Source organism: Gracilinanus agilis, chromosome 2 (genome assembly GCF_016433145.1).
Source record: "Gracilinanus agilis isolate LMUSP501 chromosome 2, AgileGrace, whole genome shotgun sequence".
Classification (NCBI taxonomy): Eukaryota; Metazoa; Chordata; class Mammalia; order Didelphimorphia; family Didelphidae; genus Gracilinanus; species Gracilinanus agilis.
In genome coordinates, this window is record NC_058131.1 from 628,559,693 (window position 1) to 628,581,893 (window position 22,201).

The 22,201-nt window shown below is 34.1% G+C and overlaps 1 protein-coding gene across 1 annotated transcript in view; it reads left to right on the forward strand.

Annotated features, from left to right (window-relative positions):
* The window catches only part of CCDC172 (coiled-coil domain containing 172), a 62,253-nt gene that overhangs the window by 18,293 nt on the left and 21,759 nt on the right, over positions 1-22,201 (forward strand). Inside the window, exons 3-4 of the mRNA XM_044662586.1 lie at positions 14,400-14,516; positions 21,187-21,352. Of these exons, the coding sequence (XP_044518521.1) occupies positions 14,400-14,516; positions 21,187-21,352 (283 nt within the window). The remainder of the gene's footprint in view (positions 1-14,399; positions 14,517-21,186; positions 21,353-22,201) is intronic.

Consider the following 22,201-nt stretch of genomic DNA (forward strand, 5'->3'; position numbering starts at 1 on the left):
TTTCTTTCTTTCTTTCTTTCTTTCTTTCTTTCTTTCTTTCTTTCTTTTTTTTTATGCTCTTAGATAAACAGGAAGCCACTTTGGTTTTAGGCTACTAAGAATCTACATCAGCAGTTTTTTGTTGTTGTTTAGTCGTCATTCAGTCCTACATTGGAGTGGTTCACCATTTCATTCTCCAGCTTATTTTACAGATGTAAACATTTGTTTATAGAGCAAATAAAGGCAAATAGGAATAAGTGACTTGCTCAGGGTCATATATCTAAGGCCATATTGGAATGCAGAAAGATGAATCTTCCTGACTCCCTGCCTAGCTATCTGCCCCACATCAACAGCTAGACAGTTTTAACCTTTGTATCCAAGGCCAATCAAGACTTGAGGAAAACTTCCTTAATTTTTTTGGAAAAGAACTAGCCTAATCTACATGACTAGAGAAAATGTTGGTATGGAGAACTTTGGGAGGAATAGAATAGGATCTGGTCTTTTATGAGTTCTACACTTCCTGGTGTATATATATATATATATATATATATATATATATATATATATATATTTGCATATAATACATAATATATTAGCACTGAGCTGGAATCCACCAGGGAGGAGGAAAGTCGGAAGGCCAAAACAGACCTGGCGAAGATCTGCCGAAAACGAAACAAAGGCCTTCGGAATGACATGGGCCCAGCTGGGGGAAGTTGCCCAGAACAGAGTCCATTGGCATGAGATGGTTGCGGCCCTATGCTCCTCAGGGAGCCAACAGGAATAACACACACATAATATATTTATATCATATTAATATATAATTATGCTTATGTTATATAATAAATATAATATAGATATTAAGTATTGAAATTTTTCTTTCTGTCTTCTCTGGCATCTTTAAGCACAATTTAGTTTCCCTGTTTACCTCTTTTAACCATGTGAGCTTTTATTGTTTTGCTGAGATTATGATTGTCACCCTTGATTTTTAAAAATTCACTTGAGACATGATTCTCCTTCTCCTCATTTCAACCTTTTTTAAGTCTTTATATTTTAAATGTGTTTCCTTTAAAGAGTATATTATTGGATGTCTTCTAATCCATTCTGCTATGGAGTGAAAAAGGAATGTGATCCATTTATTATTAGTGATCTATAAATGAAGTGGTCTTATCATACTTCTCTGCCTGTCTTCCATTACTCAGCCTAGATGACAATCACTGGTTCCCACAGTTCATTTTTCTTTTCTTAATTTTTCCCTTTAGAATCCTTTCTCCAAAGCTGGTTTGTTTTACTTGTTAATCTTCCTTTCTTAACTTCACCTTCCCTCTTTTTTTTTTTTTTTGTGAGGACCAACATGTGCATTTATTTTTTATTGTTTTATTTATTGTTTTATTTTAACTTTTTTAAGAAAAATTTTCCATGGTTACATGATTCATGTTCTTACTTTCCCCTTCAGCTCCCCAAATCCCACCCCCCAATAGCAAAAGTGCATTTCCACTGGTTTTATCGTGTCATCTATCAAGACCCATTTCCATATTTTTGATACTTGCATTGGTGTGGTAGTTTTGAGTCTACATCCCCAGTCATGTCTGCCTCAATCCATGCATTCAAGCAGTTGTTTTTCTTCTGTGTTTCCACTCTTGCAGTTCTTCCTCTGATTGTGGATATTGTTCTTTTCCATAAATCCTTAAGAATTGTCCTGGGTCATTGCACTGCTGCTAGTACAGAAGTCCATTACATTCGATTTTACCACAGTATATCAGTCTCTGTGAACAATGTTCTTCTGGCTCTGCTCCTTTCACTTTGCATCAATTCCTGGAGGTCTTTCCAGTTCACATGGAATTCCTCCAGTTTATTATTCCTTTGAGCACAATAGTATTCCATCACCAGCATATACCACATTTTGTTCAGCCATTCCCCAATTGAAGGGCATCCCCTTGTTTTCCAATTTTTTTTTTGCCACCACAAAAAGTGTGGCTATAAATGCCTTTGTACAAGTCTTTTTATTTATGATTTCTTTGGGGTACAAATCCAGCAATGGTATGGCTGGATCGAAGGGCAGGCAGCCTTTTAGAGCCCTTTGGGCATACTTCCAAATTGCCATCCAGAATGGTTGGATCACTTCACAACTCCACCAGCAATGCATTAATGTCCCAATTTTGCCACATCCCCTCCAACATTCATTACTCTCCCCTTCTTTCATTTTAGCCAATCTGCTAGGTGTGAGGTGATACCTCAGAGTTGTTTTGATTTGCATTTATCTAATGATTAGATATTTAGAACACTTTCTCATGTGCTTATTGATACTTTTGATTTATTTATCTGAAAATTGCCTATTCATGTCCCTTACCTATTTATCAATTGGGAAATGGCTTAATTTTTTATACAATTGATTTGTCTCCTTGTATATTTGAATAATTAGACCCCATCAGAGTTTTTTGTTATAAAGATTTTTTCCCAGTTTTTTGTTTCCCTTCTGATTTTTATTGCATTCTTTTTATTTTGTACAAAAACTTTAAAATTTAATATAATCAAAATTATTTATTTTACATTTTGTAATTTTTTTCTAACTCTTACTTGCTTTTAAAATCTTTCCTTTCCCATAGATCTGACAAGCATCACTTAATTTACTTATAGTTTCCTTCTTTATAGTCAAATCATTCACCCATTCTGAATTTATCTTGGTGTAGGGTGTGAGATCTTGATCTAAACCTAATCTCTCCCATATTGTTTCCAATTTTCCCAGTGGTTTTTGTCAAAAAGTGGAATTTTGTCCCAAAAGTTAGGCTTATCATACATACACTGTCTTGCTGATATCACTTACCCCAAGTCTATTCCACTGACCCTCCCTTCTGTCTCTTAGTTAGTACCATATTGTTTTGATGGCCTCTGCTTTATAGTATAGTTTAATATCTGGTACTGCTAGGCCACCTTCCTTCATGTTTTTTTTTTTCATTATTTATCTTGATATTCTTGATCTTTTGTTCTTCCAAATGAACTTTATTATAGTTTTTTCTAATTCAGTAAAAAAGTTTTTTGGTAGTTTGATAGCTATGGCACTAAACAAGTAAATTAAGTTGGGTAGAATGGTCATTTTTATTATGTTAGCTCATCCTATCCATGAGCAATTAATGTTTTTCCAATTATTTAGATCTAGTTTTAATTGTTTGGAAAGTGTTTTGTAGTTGTTTTCATATAATTCCTGTTTTTGTTTTGGTAGATATATCCCTAATTATTTTATATTGTCTAGAGTGACTTTAAATGGTGTTTCTCTTTCTAACTCTTGATGTTGCGATGTGTTGGAAATATATAGAAAAGCTGATGATTGGTTTTCTTCTTTCCTTTTTTAAATTAGATTGACCAGTACTTTGTCAATTTTGTTTTTTCAAAGTACCAGTTTCTAGTCTTATTTATTAATTCAATAGTTCTTTTGCTTTTAATTTTGTTGATTTCTCCTGTCATTTTCTCAGTGAGATATTACATGTTTCCATTTATTTTATCAGCCTTTTGACTTTGTTTTATTAGTTTTTGCTGTCTTGAGAGATCATTGGCTTCTACTTGCCCAATTCTGGTCTTTAGAGACTGGTTTTCTACTATAATCTTTTGATTTTCATTTTTGATTTGGTCTATTCTGTTTTTCATGGTTTCCTTCTGTTTAATTATCATTTTGTTTGATTTTTGGGCATTTTTCTCCAGTTGGGAGTTTTTGTCTTTTAACCTGTTAATTTCCTTTTGAGCTATTTCCCACTTTTCTTGCCAAATCTCTTCCATCTTTCTCATGATCTCAGATTTGAACTTTTCAAGAGCTCGTGACCAATTTTCATTTTTTTGGGAAGGTTTGGATGTGATTACTTGTTTGGTCTCCTCTGCTATTTGCTCTGTTGTCTGGATTTTTTCTGTGTAAAAGTTGTCAAGAGTAAAAGATTTCTTCTTGATCTTTCTCTTTGGAGATTCTTGTGCATGGCTTGCACTTTTTATTATGCTGTTTTTCTTTCTCAGTCAGAAGTCTGGTTGAGGCAGACAGGCTCTCCTTCTATTGAGCTCTGGAGCAGTTTTTGCCTGAGTCACAGTGCCATGCTGCCCCTCTCAGCTTTATCCTTGAGCCCACTGTCTGTGTTCTTTAGGCTCCTGGGGTCTTAAGTCTAGCTGTTCTCAGAGTGAAGCCTCCTGGTGGTCCCCTTGCTTGCTCCTCTGTCCGAGGCTCCTTTAACAGTCTCAGGGAGCTGCTTCCATAGTCATGCACCCCTCCACACTGGGTCCCCACCCAAGGTCCGTGCCTGTGCTCAAGGTCTGCGTTCAAAGTCCATATTCTTTTTAGCCTCTTGGGGTCTTAAGTCTTCCTGCTCTCAGGAGCAGGCCCTGGTGATCTCAGGTAGCTGCCAAGAACTTAATGAATGCCCCAAACTTGCTCTAACTCTTGTGCACTGGCTTTGGCACTGTAAGTGGTGTGGGTATGGGGGGAGCTGCTCAGCTCGCATTTTATGAGAGCTATTTCACCCCCTTATAGCATGGAAATGTCCAGATCCCACATACTAACATGCCACGCCCTGTTGTGGGGTCCCTTCATTCATCTGGATTTGGTTTTTGTGTCCTCTTGAGGAGTCATGTATATGGGGGTTAGGAGAGGAGGTTAAGTATGCTGCTTCTACTTTGCCACTATCTTAATCTAGAAGCCTCTCCACCTTCCCTCTTAAGGACGACTTTCATCTCTCTCTCTTCACTGTTTTCTTATTAAATTTGATGTAATTCTACACCAAATTCTGTGTGTGTGTGTGTGTGTGTGTGTGTGTGTGTGTTTGTGTTCAGCACACATCTATGCCAGTTCATGAAGTTCATTAGATGCTTGTTGCCCTTATCTCCTCTTCAAAATATTTAAAAGTTCTACTGGTGTATTTCAACTCTAAGAAGTAATAAATTCTTACTCTTTCTTTCTCATTTCTCCCCCATTGTATTTCTTCGTCTTCTTCCTTTTATCCTTTATTAAAATGAAGAAAATGGAATAGAAGCAGCCTCAGGCCTCACATCTGTCTTTCTCTACTCCTTCCATGAACCTTGTGAAAAGGTCGATTCTAAATGAATGTTTGCCTTTTTTTTTCATTAGTATGTAAGAACTTCATCATCATTTTGGCACTTCTCCAAATATATAATGTTTACTTCTTTATTTTTTTTTTATCTTCAGAATTTGTGTTGCAAATATTTTGTACAACTGCAGTGTTTTTTATAAGAAATGCTGATAAAAACAAACATTGATAATATAGTTTTCTAAGTCAACATATGCTCACAGGGATCCTTGGGATTCCCTGGCTTAGTGTTTCCCATTTCCATTATATTGTTTTGTAGGGATAATTATTCTATATTATAAATTTGTCTTTTTTTGTTTTTTAGAATATGACATTCCAAAATTTCCTCTCCATTATATTAGTTTCAGCCTAGACTTGTGTGATCCTCACTTTGGATTTGATTTGGATTTGGATTTGTACTTTTCTGACTACTTGGATCATTATTTTAATCTGGAAGTTTTGGATTTTTGCTGTGAAGTTACTAGATTTTTTTTTAAATTTGGGATTTCTTTTAGGAGATAATGAATATTCCTATTTTCTCTTTGTCTACAAGTTCAACTAGATCTGGGGAATTTTCTTTTATGATTTCTTAAAATATATTGCCTGGGTTTTTTCTTGATCATAGTTTTCAGATTTAAAAATTATCTCAATCTGTTTTCTAGGTCAATTGTTTTTGGTAGTAGGTGCTTTTTATAATTTACTAATTTTTCAGCTATTTTATTTTGCTCTACTATTTTATGTTTTTTATGGAATTATTGCATTCTGTTTGCCCTATTCTTTTTTGAATGGAGTTCACTACTTCATTAAGGTTCAAACATTCTTAACAAGCTATTTATTTATTTAAAATTTCTTCCTAAGACCCCTAACTTAATTTTTAAAATCTCTTTCTTCATTTCTTCTAGCCATTTGTGGAATCCTTGTAGCCTAACCATTATTTTCTCTTTTTGTACTTACTGCAAGTATTCTTTCTTCCTCTAGATTTACTTCTTGGGCTCCTCAACCCATAATATTTTTTTTTGTTAAAAAATCATTTGGGGTTTTCTTTTATTTTTTCATTTATTTAATCTTAATCCTTGGATTGGGACCTTTTACCAGAATCTTCCTCCTCCTCTACTTTTGGCTGGGTATGGATAGGCTCAAATTGGTCCTTTGAGCTCTACAGTTTGGATGTTCCTATGCTGCCAGAATGCAATTCTATTCCGAGTGTCAGGGACTGGGCTTTATCTTCTGCCACAATCCTTGATTTATCACTATCTCCTGACAACCTGATGCAGGTGCTGATCTCAGTCCTATGTCCTCCTTACATAGTCCCCAACTAGGAAATGGCTCAGCCCCCTGCTGCAGCCTTGATAGGCCCCTGTCTTCCATCACTTTGTTCCCAGGGCTTTCTCTGGTTCTGCTTCTTCTGGCATGCCTCCTCTCTGAGCAGTCACAGGCTTTCTGGCTATCTTCTTGTGGAGTTCTGGATTTGATGGAAAAGCTTACTTTCATTTCTCTTTGGTCTTCTTAATCATTGATCCATCTGGTGCTAGGCTTTGCCAGATTGTTTGTGAGAAAGCTTGGCTCTCCTTCTTACCTATCTTCTAAGCTGCCATTCCCACAAAATTTTTAAGGAAAATTCCTTTAAGGAATTTTTAAAAGTCTCAATAATGTTTAAATTTCCCTATATGCTTTTTCTTTGTCTGACAATTATTTGCATACATGTCTTATCTGGCTGTAGACTCTTTGAGGAAAAGGATTATGCTCATATTTGTATATAATACATATATTTACATATCTTACATGTATATTAAACATTTATATTTAATTGAATGGAGCTACCTGTGGGTTGGAAAATCAGAAAGAATGAAGAAGATAGGAGGTAAGAAAGATTTATTTAGGAGTTAGAAGATATCTAATATAAGTTTTTCTGATTTTGCATTTTGCTTTGGATCCTTTTGGCATTGAAAATCATCTTGTTGCCTTTGGAATTCATGTGTTTTTATAATTTTCTAGCACCTCAGTTAAGACACCAGAACTAGTTTGGAAGGTCTGAAATGTCAACTTTCCCAATCTTGCCCCTCTCCAGAGTCTAGTGTCCATCCTTCCTAGGGGAAAAACATGAAAAGAGAAAGGGAAAAAAATGAAGAGAAAATATACATGTTAGCACTTGTTATATGTGTCACTTCATCTTCAGTTGGGGGAAAATTAGGTCCCTTTTCTCTTTGAACCTCTCCCCTTGGTTTTTCACCTTTTCCCATTTCATCTTCATCATATAGCTTGTCCAGTTTTCCCACCCAAAGAGGCCTTTTGAGAAGAATGTTGAATTTGGAGCAAAGAATACCAGCCTTTGAATCTGGCAATACATTCCATCCCTTTCAGTCTCAATTTCCTCAACTATAAAAAGGGTCAAGATAGAATCTTTGTAAACCTAAAAGTTCTATGCAAATAAGTTATCCATGAAAATGATATGATTCTCCTGAAAATATTGATGGCAAAATTAGTCGAACAAATGAAATTAGGTCTTAGACATTTGTAATAGAAACTTCTGTGGAAAACCTTTGAAACTCACTTTGAAGTTATGCAAAACACTTTCCTGCTACTTTTAGAAGTTTCTCCTGGGAAACAGTGTCAACATTTTCTAAATAAAAAAACTGATTATTCTCCTCAAGCACCAATTTCTGTTTCAGGTGTAACAGTGTTAATCAATCTGCTCTACTACTTGAAATTTCTCTTTATTACAGTTATAAAGAAATGTATTTTTCTTTCTCTTGATGGTTATGTGACATAGGAAGGCAAAATTCTCTATAAAGTTATTTTATGTTTTCTTATGTAAAGTTGATTATTATGCTGTTGGGCAGAGCGTTTAATCAGCAAAACTTCGGTCCCTTAAAAATAGAGATTAGTTTTAGTCAAGAAAAGAGTAGCTTTATACTGTGTTTACATGCACTAAAATATGAATTTTTAAAAACCCTCAGTCATTTTCAATTTCTAGTTTCTTTCTGATAGAAAATACTTGAAGCCTTCCAGGCAGCAAAAGTCACAAATGGTGGCTGCATTGTAAGCTGACCTAGTTGACCAGATAAGTCAGCTTACTGTGGAAACCATAAGCTTGTTTTAAAAAATCAAACAATCCAAGAGGAACAAAGCCAAGGGCGAAAAGCTTTTTATTGATGAAAGGAACAGAATTAACCATGGGGTTGGAGCGCCCGTAAATTAATACTGCCCAGCACTACCTCTTTCTTTAACTTCAAAACACAAGCATTTGATTCTAGGCGGTATATATAAATGGTCACTTACATTGCAAATACTTTGTCTTCATGTCTTCATTTCTTGGAAGAGGGAAGATAAGGAAAAGGAAGACACAGCAGAGATACTTAGCAACATAAGTCATACTACTACTTGAAATGATTTTTGTACCCCTTGCTTCAGTTTTGGTATAACTACTCAGGAATTCCTCTGCTCTCACAGATCTTTAGACCCTAACTTCTGAAAATGCCATTATGAATTTCCCATAGAGTGCTGTTGTCCTCATCAGAACCATGTCCTCAGTGATTTTTTAAAAAAATCTGAGCAGTACAGCTTTTCCTATCACTAAGTACTTTATTAATTCTCTTTCAAAATATGAAAGTAAAAGATAATCATGAATGAAAAGGCAGGAAATGGGAGTAGAAGGGAAGATGGAAGGAAAAAAATGATTATAAAAACAGAGAAATCCCTTAAGGCTAAAAACACACTAGGATTTTTATGAAGGGGAAAAGAATATCACTTTTCCTATGCTTTGTCCTGGAGTCTAGAGAGCCATAAAATAATGGACATATTTAAGTGTTTGATTCTCTACGAAATATTTTAATTATTTATCTACCTACTTTCCTTCCAAATTCTAACATTTTTAGTGCTTTTTTCAATCTTTTATTCACATCTTAAAAAAAAAAAGTTTCAATCAGGGGTTAATGTGTATGCAATGATTTCCAGCACTTTGTTATATTCCTTTTAAAATAGAAGACATAGTAGGAGCCAGCTTATACCAGCTAAAAAGGGCCAATTGATAAATTTTCAATGGGAGCATTCACATCGGAAATCAGAGAACACTACAAATCTGAGTTTGATTTATTGTTTTGTTGATTGTCTAGACTTAAGAAAGCGAGAGAGAAAATGTTAATAATTTAAATTAAACTCTAAAGTGTGTCTCCTAGTTTTGGAGATCCAGTACATTAGAGAGCATTTACCAGCGTACTCCTGGGACTCCCCCCAATCTCAGGGCCCTTCTATAGGCAACAGAAGCCAGAATTTTGGGTCAGTGTTCTAGAATAACACTAAAGAACAGAGAGAAAGAATCAAATCTGTCCATGCCAGATCCTTAATAAAAATTTGATACTTCAAGTCATGAATCTTTGAATACTGATGGCTTCATGAATTTGAAAAATTCTGTAAATTGGGAAGCTGCTGATTAGACATTCCTCAGGTTAGTGAGTACTGTTTTCTTAATATGATTTTGTACTAAAGCTCATGCAGTGAACCAAGGACAGAATCAGCATCTGAACACAGTAGTGAGGTAGCTAAAAGGCATAATAATATAAAAAATACCCAACTAGGTTAAAGTTGGACTATCTAGCCTAGTATTCCATTCATGAGATTTTTGTAGAAAGATATGTTTCTCATCTAAGATATCAGTCTCTAACAACGTATATCATTGATAGCTCTTTTTCATAATCTAAGATAAACCCATTATCCACAAATTCATATATAACTTTTTGAACCTGGTTAAAATTTCAGCCTTTGATATGCCCCAGATAAAGGATTTCCTTCATTTGCCTCAAAAATAAAACATATTAGTTACATAAAATAGTAATAGTACTTCTTTAAGAAGCATGAAATCAATCAATTAAACACCAATCCAGTTTTAATCATCTCTAGAAAGTAGTCACTTTACTGGGTCCTGGATATACAAAAAATAAAATAAAATAAATCTTACCTTCAAGGAGTTTTTGTTTTATCTAGGAATATAATATGTACATGAATATGTATGTATATATATATGCATACACACACACACACACACATATATATATATATACACAAAATAAATAAAAGAAAAACATTCTGTGAGAGGGTCATGTAGCTAGAGTGTGAAATCAAGAGAGACTTCATTTAGGAAGTGACACTTGAGCTGATGTCTAATCTTGGAGGCTAACTCCCAAATCATCATGTATTTGACTAGTATTGCCTCCATCCAGAATTTATTCTGGGAGAATTTCCAAACATAGCTTATGTCTTGATTTTCTCTTATTAAGTGTGTGTTTATTTCTATATGTTTATATGTATGCATATTAGGTACAAGACAACTTTTATTTTATCCTATGAAAAATGCAAGGAATGTAGATTACCTGTGGGAGCTTACAAACAAAAGGACTAATTCTAGATCATAATATAATTCTCATTTTTCACTGGGTTACCTTTTGGTTTGGACCCTTTGGTTTGGATTTCCCTTGGGCAAGAACTGAACATGAAACTGTTAGATAGCAGCCCCATATTCTGGGTAGGGGTCTCCATTTAACCTTGTAGAGATGCATTTAGATGGTTATCCTGATAGAAGTATTCTGAGGGTGTTGACTCCCTTACTCCCTAGAAGAGAAATATATGTGTGTCAGTTGGATAGGTAACTCATCTATTTGTGGGATTCCAAAAAAAAAAAATCACTGTAATAGTGAAGATAAATTTAAAGTCCTTCGTTTCTTTGTATCGTGACTTTTGTCCTTGGACTCTACTTCTCCTATCGCCAAGCCAACCTTCTCTTCCCATGTCGTGTTGCTCAGAAAACTTTTCCTTATTAAAAGTCTACATACTTGTTATTTGTGAGATAACTCCCAAAGGCTGATGCTTTCTAGGAAATTTCCCTTTGTCTTGGCCAAAAGGCTGGATTCTTTGATTTTGTTGCCAAGGAAGTCCTCCATCTCTGGGTAGAATCAGGTCTGTCAAACTTGGGGTGCTAGAGGGGCAACCTTCAAAAAGTCATATGATTCATAAATTTTCTTCCCAACCCATATGAAGATTGAGAAGAACATCTTCCTTTACCACATGCCTTCCCAGGAACTCTGAATAGACTACTTCTTCTGTCTCTTGTACCAAGAAGTTCACTCTCAATGTTGACCCATCATCAAAAAAAAGAGAAAAAAAAATTGACATTAATTTATAGCCCGAAAACTCACATTATCTAGGAGATCTTTCAGGTCCGCATGGGTGAGCTCATATATTTTCATTATTATTTTTTTTTGCTTCCTCCATTTTTATCTTAGAAGGGTGAAAGGAAGCCCTCCATTCTTTTAGTTTCTGGGGGCCAAAGAGAATGACTTTTCAAAAAGTGAGGGTTTTTTTCCTTTCCTAAAGCAAAGATCTGATTATGTTACTCCTCTATTTAAGAAGCCCTCTTTTGTCTCTAGGATAAAATATAAACTCTTTTTGGCTTTTAAATCCTTTCATAATCTGACTCCCGCCTGCTTTTCCAGGCTTATTGAACATTTGCCCTTTCAATATTTCAGTGAAGCCAGCCTAATGAATGTTCCTTACTCTATCTCCTATCTCTACGCCTTTTTAGACTGACTGTACCCCAGATTTAGAATACACACCCTCCTCATCTCTACCTCTTAAAATTTCTAGGTTCATTCAGAGATCATCTCAACCCCATCTCCTACATGGTTCTTCCTGAAGATAATTACTACCTCCTAAAATAATTATTTTCTACTTGATTAGAGCCACATTATAAACATATTGAAGTGGATCTGTGAGCTTTTCAATTCAGAAATTCCCTCCAGTGATGCATATTACAAGTGACCTATGACTGCCCATCCCATATGAGTCACTTTGGGGAGTCCACCATATATGCTGGAAATCTTCCTCAGTTTCTGTGACAGCCCAGAGGTATTTGTGGAAGGCTTTGGTCTTCCCTTATCACCTCTCACTCTTGGCCCACGGCCAGGTCATCTTCTCTTTCTAGCAGATAAGGATTGCATTTACTTATATGTATACATACTATTTATATCAATAGAATGCAAACTCTATGAAGGCTGGGACTTTTGTGTTTTTGTCTTCAACAGTTAGCATTCTATCATATAAAAAATGCTAAATAAGTTGTTTGTTGATTTAGTGATGGAACGAATGGTGATATGCTATTGACAGATATAGGAAACTAAGAAGTGTAGATTTTTCAGAGAAAGCTTTCTAATTCAGATTTAGGCAAGTACCAGCATGGATAAGTCAGATTCACGTAAATATTTAAGTTTTCAAGGAAAGAAAAACAAAATAAAACCACCAAAACGAAATTTATTGTATCTATACTTTTTGGAATTTTGTAGACTTTGTTTGCATCTACTCGGGAGCCTATTTTTCCTAAAGGGTCCCAATTTTTAAAACCTTTTTTTCATCTAGAATTTATTTCCTTCATTCCTTTTGCATTTTATTTCCCTCTAGATGTTTGCTTGTTTTGTTTTTATTGAGGCATGGGGACCAAAACAAAATGAAGCATTTTGGGCAAAGTTGAACACATCTTATTTTGGTGCAAACGTTGGATAAAATGATCTGTTTTATTTTCAGTATTACTTTTCTTAATTATTAATGGATACAGTGCTAGATTTGGAGTTTCCCTTGTAGAAGATACTTGAGAAATCTTTTGTAGATAATTGATGGAAGTGACATTGGTTACAACTAAACATTGAAAACCAGTTCCTAGTGATAAGATGCCTTTTGTTTTTTCTTCCTTTGCAAACTGAAAGAATATTAAATTATTTCCTAAACTTTGGGTATAGTTTTTAGGATTAAGCATTTAACAAGTCATTCTCTATTTATGATTTTCCTTTAAAACTTCCTTAAAATGATTTTATAACACTTTGTTATGTTCCAATATTATATAATAATTATATTTATATGAAATATGTGTACAAATGTGTAATTATGTAATGTAATAATTTCTCTTATAATTAAGAAGCTTGAAAATTAAGATAAATCTACAATTTATCAAAACATTTTAAAATTGATTTCTCTGAGAGGTTTGGGAACAATTCCAAATTTTCCATTGTCTATGTAATAAAAAGTAATAAGATACTGTATGTTATACAATGTCTATATATTAACAATGATACAATTGAAAGATAACTTCCAATTTAGTATCTCTTAAGGGTCCAACATTTCTTTTCCACTCTAATTCTATTTCATTTTTTCATTATGGCATGTAGGTGGCCTAGAGTTTAGGAATAAGCCAAAAGACTCATTTCCTGATAGGTCCTGGCAAGATGGAAAAGATTTAATTATGTGCCTAGAGGTTACCTATATGTCAGTGTCAGATTATCAGTCTGTAGTAAGGCTAGTATTTGGAAATATTTAGTGCCAGAAACTTGTGCATTAGGTTTAAAGGTATTTTTTTAAATCCTTACTTTCCATCTTAGAGTCAATATTAAGTATGGATTCCAAGAGAGAAGAGTGGTAAGGACTAGGCAATTAGGGTTAAGTGAATTGATAAGGATCTCATAGCTAGGAAGTGTCTGTGGTCATATTTGAACTCAGGACCTCCTATCTCCTAGTCTGGCTCCCAACAGCTGAGCCACCTAGCAGTATAAAGTATTTTTTCTCAACTGGAACAATTAAAAGAGGGTTTGTATGAAAGCGTAGAAAGCTTGATATAAGTAAGCATCAGTGGAGGAAATACCCAGATGGACAAAATTATGGATCTTTGAAATATTTCTGTAAAAAATTTATTTATTTATAAAGCTTTAAGACTTTTACTCTTGAATTCTGCACTGTATAAAGACTGATTTTTAGGACCAAAAAGGAAATAATAATATCATATCTAATATGAAAGCTTATATTGGCCCTTTTACCATTGAGAACCATATTCAGTACTAGAGTAACAAAAGTGTACTCAAAATGTATTTGGGAAATGCTAGCAAACCAATGGGCAATTGCATTAAAGTAATGAAACCAATTTTAATGTCTAGATTTGTGGAAGGAGTCTCATTACTTTATGACCTCCTCTGAAAAACACTGATTCTCACAAAAGTCTCATTCTTTAAAAGCAAACAACTAACAAACATTTAAACATATTATCAAGAAGGAATTCAATATAAAATAATGCCCAGCAGTGTGCTAGGTGTTTTGGGGAGCTTCTGGCCTTGTTGGGGAGAAAAGACTTAAATATGTGAAACAATTAGTGAACAAAATAGCTCACATATAATAAAATCCTTAAATGTGTTTTATGCTTTAAGTGCCTTAAGAGTTCTTTAGAATTTGCATTTTAAAGAAAAAATAAAGACACTATTCATCACTTTACAATATCATCTAAGACATTCTGGAAATGTACTTATTAATTCATTCCATTTTTTTCTCACTTTGAAGTCTCATCAGTTTTCTGAAAAAGCCTTCCTCCTTGAGCTTTTGAAGATACATGAAAATGGCTTAGAAAAACAGTATGCAGAAATTAAAAATGAAAGGACTAGACTTCTTCAAACCTTTGTAAGTATCTAGCTACTTCAAGAGACCTATTTTACCAGCTTTGAAAAATATATACGTGGGTAAATTTTCAGAAAGTTATCCATTTACAGATAGATTTCCCCCTGAAATATAAGAAAACACAAGTAGGAACCATTAAAAAAACAACTGAGATGTCAATATATTTTGAAAGAATTTTACAGATGCAAATATGAAATTACTTCAGCTATGCTAAACACCTCTGCTAAAATCAAACTGTTTTCTTCTCATGGATTGGAGGGGACCCTCATTTTTCAAGGGTAAAAAAATGTAGGTCCTACCAAGTGAGAAAGCCTTTGGTTACTACCAGATAGCAGACCATGACATAGACTATGTCAAACCTAACTAAATTCAGAGTGGTTTATCTCTGGAACATTGAGCTGGGGTTATTTATTCATTTGGCCAAAGAATCTCATAAAAACTAGCTTATCAAGACATGGATTTGTCATTGTTTTGTTTTGTATTTAAACCCTTATCTTCTGTCTTAGAATCTATACTAAATATCAGTTCCACTGAAGAAGAGCAGTAAGGGCTTGTGATTAAGTGGTTTGCCTAGGGTTACACAGTTGGGAAGTGTCCAAGGCCAGATTTGAACCCAGGTTTGGATGATTTTTAATCTGTAAGAAGTGAATATTTTTGTGAATTTGTGAAAGCTGGAGATCTCTTGAAGTTTAAAATTGTTATAAGTGCAATGAAATTAGATACTATTTAGAAATCATTCAATCTTTTCATAAACTGGTTATACCCTTTCCCCCCACCCCCTATCCTCTTAAACTAGAAATTAAGCCTCCTTCCAATGGACTTTCATATTGTTTGGTTTGTACTTCTCACATACTTTTACATCTTTTGTATTATGTTCATTTGTAAACTAGTCTTATTATCCTGCCTTCTAGATTGTAAGCAACTTAGGGAAAGGGGTTACTTTATTATCTTTGCATCTTCCTTCAAAATGTTTGATAAATGCATTGGACCATATACTTAGAACTGGGTACTACATCAAAGTCCATCAAAATTACCTGAATAAAAGTTCCTTGTTCAATATCCCCAATAAGAGCTAATCCACTATTTGATAGAAGTAAAAGAAGAAAGCAGGTTATTCTAGTTTTCAGTGGTGAAAACTATGAAATTCTTTAATCTGTTCCTCTGCAACTTCCTTTGATTACTCTCCTCTGGGATCAAGTATATTTTCTTTTAAAAGGATAGACTTTTATATTTGAAAACAATTATCATGTTCAATCTTGTCTTTCTTCAGAACATCTTCAGTTCCTTCAAGTGATCCTCATATGGCAACTTGAGGCCTGGTTCCCCTCCTTTGGAAGCTGTTATAGTTTTTTGATATCCTTTATGGTATCATGAACTTAATATAATAATCCATTTGAAGTTGAAAAGAACAGGGTACAGAGAGATATCATTTCCTTCATTCTAGACAGGCTGCTCTTCCTGATGTAGTCTAAGATAACCCTTAGCTTTTTGTTATTTCCATTTTGTACTGGAAAATTCCCATTTTCCCCTGTGAAGCAGTTTTAGCTATGCCATTTTAATGTGATTCTTGTTAAGTTTTTTTAACATGTCCAATTTTAAGATTAACTCTATGTAATTTTATTTTATTAAATTAAGTCCTTTATTCTAACCTGTTGAGATCTTTTTGAGTTCCTCTGTAGGCTACATATTAATGATCTTATTTACTCGTCTATATGTTATTTCCAAATTTAGTGAACCTGCTATTTATGCATTCATTCAAATTATTAGAAAAATGTAAACTAGTATAAGGCTAAGGAAAGATCCTTGTGGCACTACACTATTCTAGAAACATTCTCCCAAATGGACATGGGCCAATTATTGACTACTTTTTGATACTGGTCTTTTAATCAGTTCTATGTCAACCTCTTTGTATTTTTATCTAGTTTAAACCACTCTATTTTCTCTACAAAGATGACATGAGAGACTTCATGAAATGTTTTGTTGAAATGTAGGCAGCCTATGTCTAAAAGTATTTTCTCTGACTTACCAGCCTAGAAATCAAATAATTAAAAACAAAAACAGAAAGAAAAGAAATGAGGTCAAAACCATACCAATTGTAGTTATCACTACTTCCCTTTTTAGATGTTCAGAAACTATCTTTTTAACAATTCAGTCTAATAATTTATATGAAACATAATCCCTTTCAGTTTCTATTATGCTGGAGAGGGTTAAAGAATGAATTAAAAAAAATTTTACCTCCTTTATAGGGACCAACCTGGTTAAGCATAGGAAGACTCATAACTAGCAGCCTGGCTAATTGGTGATGGCCACCTATAGAAAAAAAATATAACCCCTATGGATTTCATGATTTCTATTCTTTTAAAGACAGTTTGGTAAACAGTGTATATATGTATATTTTTATATATTATATATACATATATAATGATTAATGAATTTAAATAAATATTAACAGCTCTTGGTGATCTAAATGCAAGAATCTCATCTAGTGAGTGGATATGTATAAATTAATATAAATCTTGACATTCTCATTATCAATGAAACTAGATGACAAAATTTAGTATATTTAAATAAAGGGATGGCTCACAATTTCTTCTTGGCGAGACAAATAGAAGAGTTGGTGGGATTAGTTTTATAGTGCATCCAAAGGCAACAAAAAAATAATAATTCTATGGCACACTTGGTGATTTTATATTACAGTGCTTATGATAAGCATTTGCAAGAAGATAATAAAGTTAATTTAGTTTATGCATCAACATCTGTTACAAAGAAGGGGGTAGAAAAATTCTACAAAGAACTTGATAAGACCCCCAAATAAAATAACACTATCTTTTAATACTTGCTGACTTGAATACAGAAGCATATAAGCAAAAATGTTGGAAAGTAGGTTCAGATGTAATAAATGAAAGCGAACAATGCCTTTTAGATTGTAAGTCCCAAGTACTTTATTAAAGGAGAAAGCTGAGAGGTGAGATTTGAAGGAAGCCAGGAAAGCCAGGAGGTGGTGACAAAAGAGGAAGAGCATTTCAGATATGGTGGACAGTTTGTAGATGACATTTTAATGATTCTATTTAGTCCTTTCCCATTTGCCATGATTTTTTCAGAGGATATGATGATATTTCAATAATTCTATATGTCTATGTTTTCTATTCTAGGGCCCTATTGCCTTAGAATATAGTTCATCTGAATGTGGTGATTTGAATTTATGATATAGAGCTATGTGCTCTCACAGTCCTTACTTGCTTATCTTGGCTATCATTTTCCTATTAACCATTTTTGTTCAGTCTTTTCTAAACCCAAAACTATTCTTCCTGGCATTGAAAGCAAAAGCAAAATTAGAATTGAGTAGATAGACCTTCATTCTTTTTGTGGTCCATCATCATTAATCAAACCATCCCTAAACCTGTGCCTCATTCTTTCTTTCATCTTCCTTTCACTCTAAAATACAGATTTTTAAGTCCTTCTTGTTGCCACATCGTGGCGTGGAGATAACCATAAAGTCTTGATATTTATGATATAAGAATACAAGATCTGGCAGGAACAACTAGTCAATCAATCAATTAGCATTTATTAAATACCTATTATCTACAGGATGCTGTGCATACAAAGAAAGGCAAAAAAAAAACAACAAAAAACATTCCAGACTTTCAGGGAGCTCATGGTCTAATCCAGGAAAGAACCTGCAAATTACTATGTAGAAATAAGATATATACAGGATAAATGTTGAATGATCTCGGAGGAAAGGCATTAAGATTAAGGAAAACTGGGACAGACCTTAGCAAAAGCAATACTTTAGCTAAAATTCGAAGGAAGTCAAGGAAGTCAGGAGATGGAGAGAAGGACGGAGAGAATTCTAGGCAAGAGGGGTAGGCAGTGAAAATTATTAGAGCTGGGAGATGGAGAGTCATATGTGAGGAAAAGCAAGGAGCCCCTTGTCACTAGATCAGAGGATATGAAAAGAAGTGAATTGTGATAAGAATGGAAAACTGAATGGGACCAGGGTGTAAAGGACTTGAAAACCAAATCATAGATTTTATATTTGTTCCTGGAGGTAAAAGAAAGCCACTGGAAGTTACTGAAGACAAGAAGTGATATAGCCAGACTTCCATTTTAGAAAGTTCAGTTTGATAGCTGAAATTATGGATCTGGTGAAAAACTGCATTTTCTCAGCACTAATCCAGCTAAGTTTGGAGATGTTCATCAGCTGGATGGTCTCATGTTTCTACATTTTACAGGCACAGCAACTTTTGATTTTTAGAGTGTTTTTTTTTTTTTTCATCTGAATTGGTAGCGAGGAGACCCTTGCCAAAAAACGCCACAGATTTCTCTTCCTGGAAGTAATAAGCAAGTAGAAAAATTAAGGTTATTATTCATCTTTTTGTTTCTTTTAAAATCAGCTTTGTGCCTTGCACTCAGTAGAAAATTCAGTTATTTAATGGACTCAAATACATCAGAGTCAGGGAACTATCCTTTATCTCTTCTTACATTTGTTATATTCTACTTCATATTATGCTTATTTAAACATTTGTGTATCACTCTCACTAGATTATAACCTTCTTGAGGGCAGGAATAGCATTATTTCCCATTCTAGTATTTCCATTTTTTGGAATGTGCCTCGCACATTCTTCAGGAATAGTTGGTTGAATTGAATTACCTCTTGTAAACAAGGTCTAACAACAGCCTTACTTGTTTTAAATCAATAAGAGAAATGTGTAAGTTTCTGCAAGTGGGCCATATTCTATTACTTTTAAAATACACTTCAAAAATACATTAATGTTTAGGTTCCAGCATGATTAATATTTTATTAAAATTCAAATTTCCTCTCCAAATCAGCTATTGATATTTCATAGAATTTAAACTCTGTTCTTTGAAACTGAGACTTTGAAATGAAAGACTTAAAAACTCTTTAAGGAAGGAATTTTTTTTTTATCAATGTTGTCTTTTCATTCTCAGCACTCAACACAGTGCTCTGCAAGAATAGGTATGGGATGAGTTTGTTCAATTACATCAAGCTGAATTTAGTTTCAAAGGATTTAGAACTAGAAATGACCACAGAGATCATCTAATCTAAAACCCTCAGATAAGGAAAATGAAGTTATGAGAGTTAGAGACTAGCCCAAGATCAAATAGATAATAAGGGACACAAATAGGACCTGGACTTGTCTTGAAACTCCAAATCCCTCTCCAGGATATATAGACATTAGAGATCCATTCAGTCAAACCTCCTGTTGTAGAGATGAAAAAAAAAAACAAAACAAAACCTGAAGCCTAAGTTATCATGGCTTTATTTAGTTGTTTAGGACTCTTTCTATTTTCCTTTTTAAAAATATAACTTTTTAAATTTCCTGGAAAATTATTAAAATTTTCCTGGAAACACCAGGAGGTAGTCTGTAGGCCATAGCAATCAAATTCTTAAAGGATGAAAAGGAAGATGATGAAAATGAAGGGGATATTTGATGGTGATAAAAAAATAATTTTAAAATCTTCATTAGATTTGAAAATAACATGGGGCAATTAGTTGGTTAGAGAGCCAAACCTGGAGTCAGGAGGGCCAGGATTCAAAATTGGCCTCAAGATAGTTTTCTAGCTGTGTGTCTCTGGGCAAATCACTTAACCATGTTTGCCTAGTGCTTTCCCTACTATCCTAGAGTTGTTACTAGGACAGAAAGAGTTTTTTTTTAAAAGAAATATGGAAAACTTTCATATACACATATTTTGAATATGGTAGTTCACAATATTTTTCTTTTTATGCATTTGTATTTTATATATGTATATGTGTATATATATTTTTCTTCATAAAGAGAGCTTATTTTAATGGGGTGACCTATTCCCAAGCAGCCTATGGTTGGACCAATGTGGTAAAAATGCTTCTTGTTGATAATTTTAAATTATTTTATTACATATTTCAGAGTAGTGACAAAATAGCAGACCAGAATTTTAGAGCCAGAAGATACCTTAGAGATCATGTCATAGAATTTACCAATTTTTTTCTTCCCAGAGAAGTTAGGGGTTTTATCCAGGATGTAGCTAGGTGGCACAGTGGATAGAATGCTATGTTTTAAAGTCAGGAGGACTCATCTTCCTGAGTTCAATTGTGGCATTAGACACTAGCTGTGTGACCCTGGGCAAATCACTTAAAACTCTATTTGCCTCAGTTTTCTCCTCTGTAAAATGAGCAAACCACTCCAATATCTTTGCCAAGAAACTCCAAATGGGATCATGGAGAGTCAGACATGACTGAAACAATTCAACAAAAATAGAACTTTCTAATTTTTTCTATTCCCATAGAAGTTAAGGATGTTGTTCAGGTTTATCAGCCAGATAGTAGCAGAGATAGCTCAAGAATTTAGAACATTAGACTCCTCTATCCACTGTCTGTGGTTTTACAGCCACAAATAAATGTCATCCTTTAGTGGCAGAATGATGGCAAACAAGAAATTTTCTAGAATTTTAAGCATAAAAATATCATTTAAAATGATCGCTAAAGAGCATCTTGAGATCATCTTTTCATTAATAGGGAATTATATAAATTTAGAAACAAAGCTTTTTAAAATCACTTAAGGCAGAAACTATTCTTTTAAAATTCTCATTGTAATTCTTACAGTACTTAAAATTTTTAAAGGAAAAAACAATTGCTATTAGCTTCCATGTCTGAGCTTTCATTTCTACATTTCAGGAGACCATGAAGAAAAAAATAAAAGAAGAAGAAGAAAGATTTATTAAGGAGATTACAGGCTTCAATAATGAGTATGGATTAATAAATAAAAGAGAACTTTTGATCAAAGAAAAAGTCAAGCTTGAAATATCTGATCTGGAGAAACAGGAAAATATTTTGAAAAGTGGTAGGTATATCTTGTCTTCTGGGCTTCATTAGGAAATTAGATGTTTCTGATCAATGAAATATTGAGGGCTTAAATTTAACCCTTTACATGCCACAACCTTTATTGGTTTGTTTTTAACGTTGTCTTTAAAAAGAGTATTCTGTATTCCTTTACTTTAATAAACCAACTGTATCAGGCATGCATGATTTGAGCTAGAAGCAACTGAGAAACAATGACAAGAAATTGAATGACAAGAGAGAGAAGGACTTTTGGATAATTTTTGTTTTACTTATCTTAAAGACTCAGGACTAGAATATGAACATGATCTCATGAATGGGTGTTGACCTTGAACTTAATTTCTTGGACAAAAAGTCCATTAAATGAACTTGCTTTGGAGGTATTTACTTCTTTCTCATAAAGACCGTATAGCTGCATGACCTCCAGGACATTTTAATATGTTTTTTCCCTGAAAAATTAATTACTGAATCAAAGGCTAAGACATCTCTTTCTCAGGTAAATTGCCATCAAATTCTCTTTACTGTTATTAGAGAAGATAGTGAGATGGGGCAGTGGATATAGCTTGCTGGAACTATAGTCAGGAAGACCTCAGTTCAGTTGTGGCTTCTGATATTAGTTGTGTTCCCCTGGGCAGATAACATAACCTTCATCTGACTCAGTTTCTTCACCTGTAAATGAAGATAAAAATAGCATCTACTTCCTGGGATTGTTGTGAAGATAAAACTTGAAAGCACTATATAAATGTTAGTTATTCCTTCTCCTACCTCCTCCTCCTCCTCCTCCTCCTCCTCCTCCTCCTCCTCCTCCTCCTCCTCCTCCTCCTCCTCCTCCTCCTCCTCCTCCTCCTCCTCC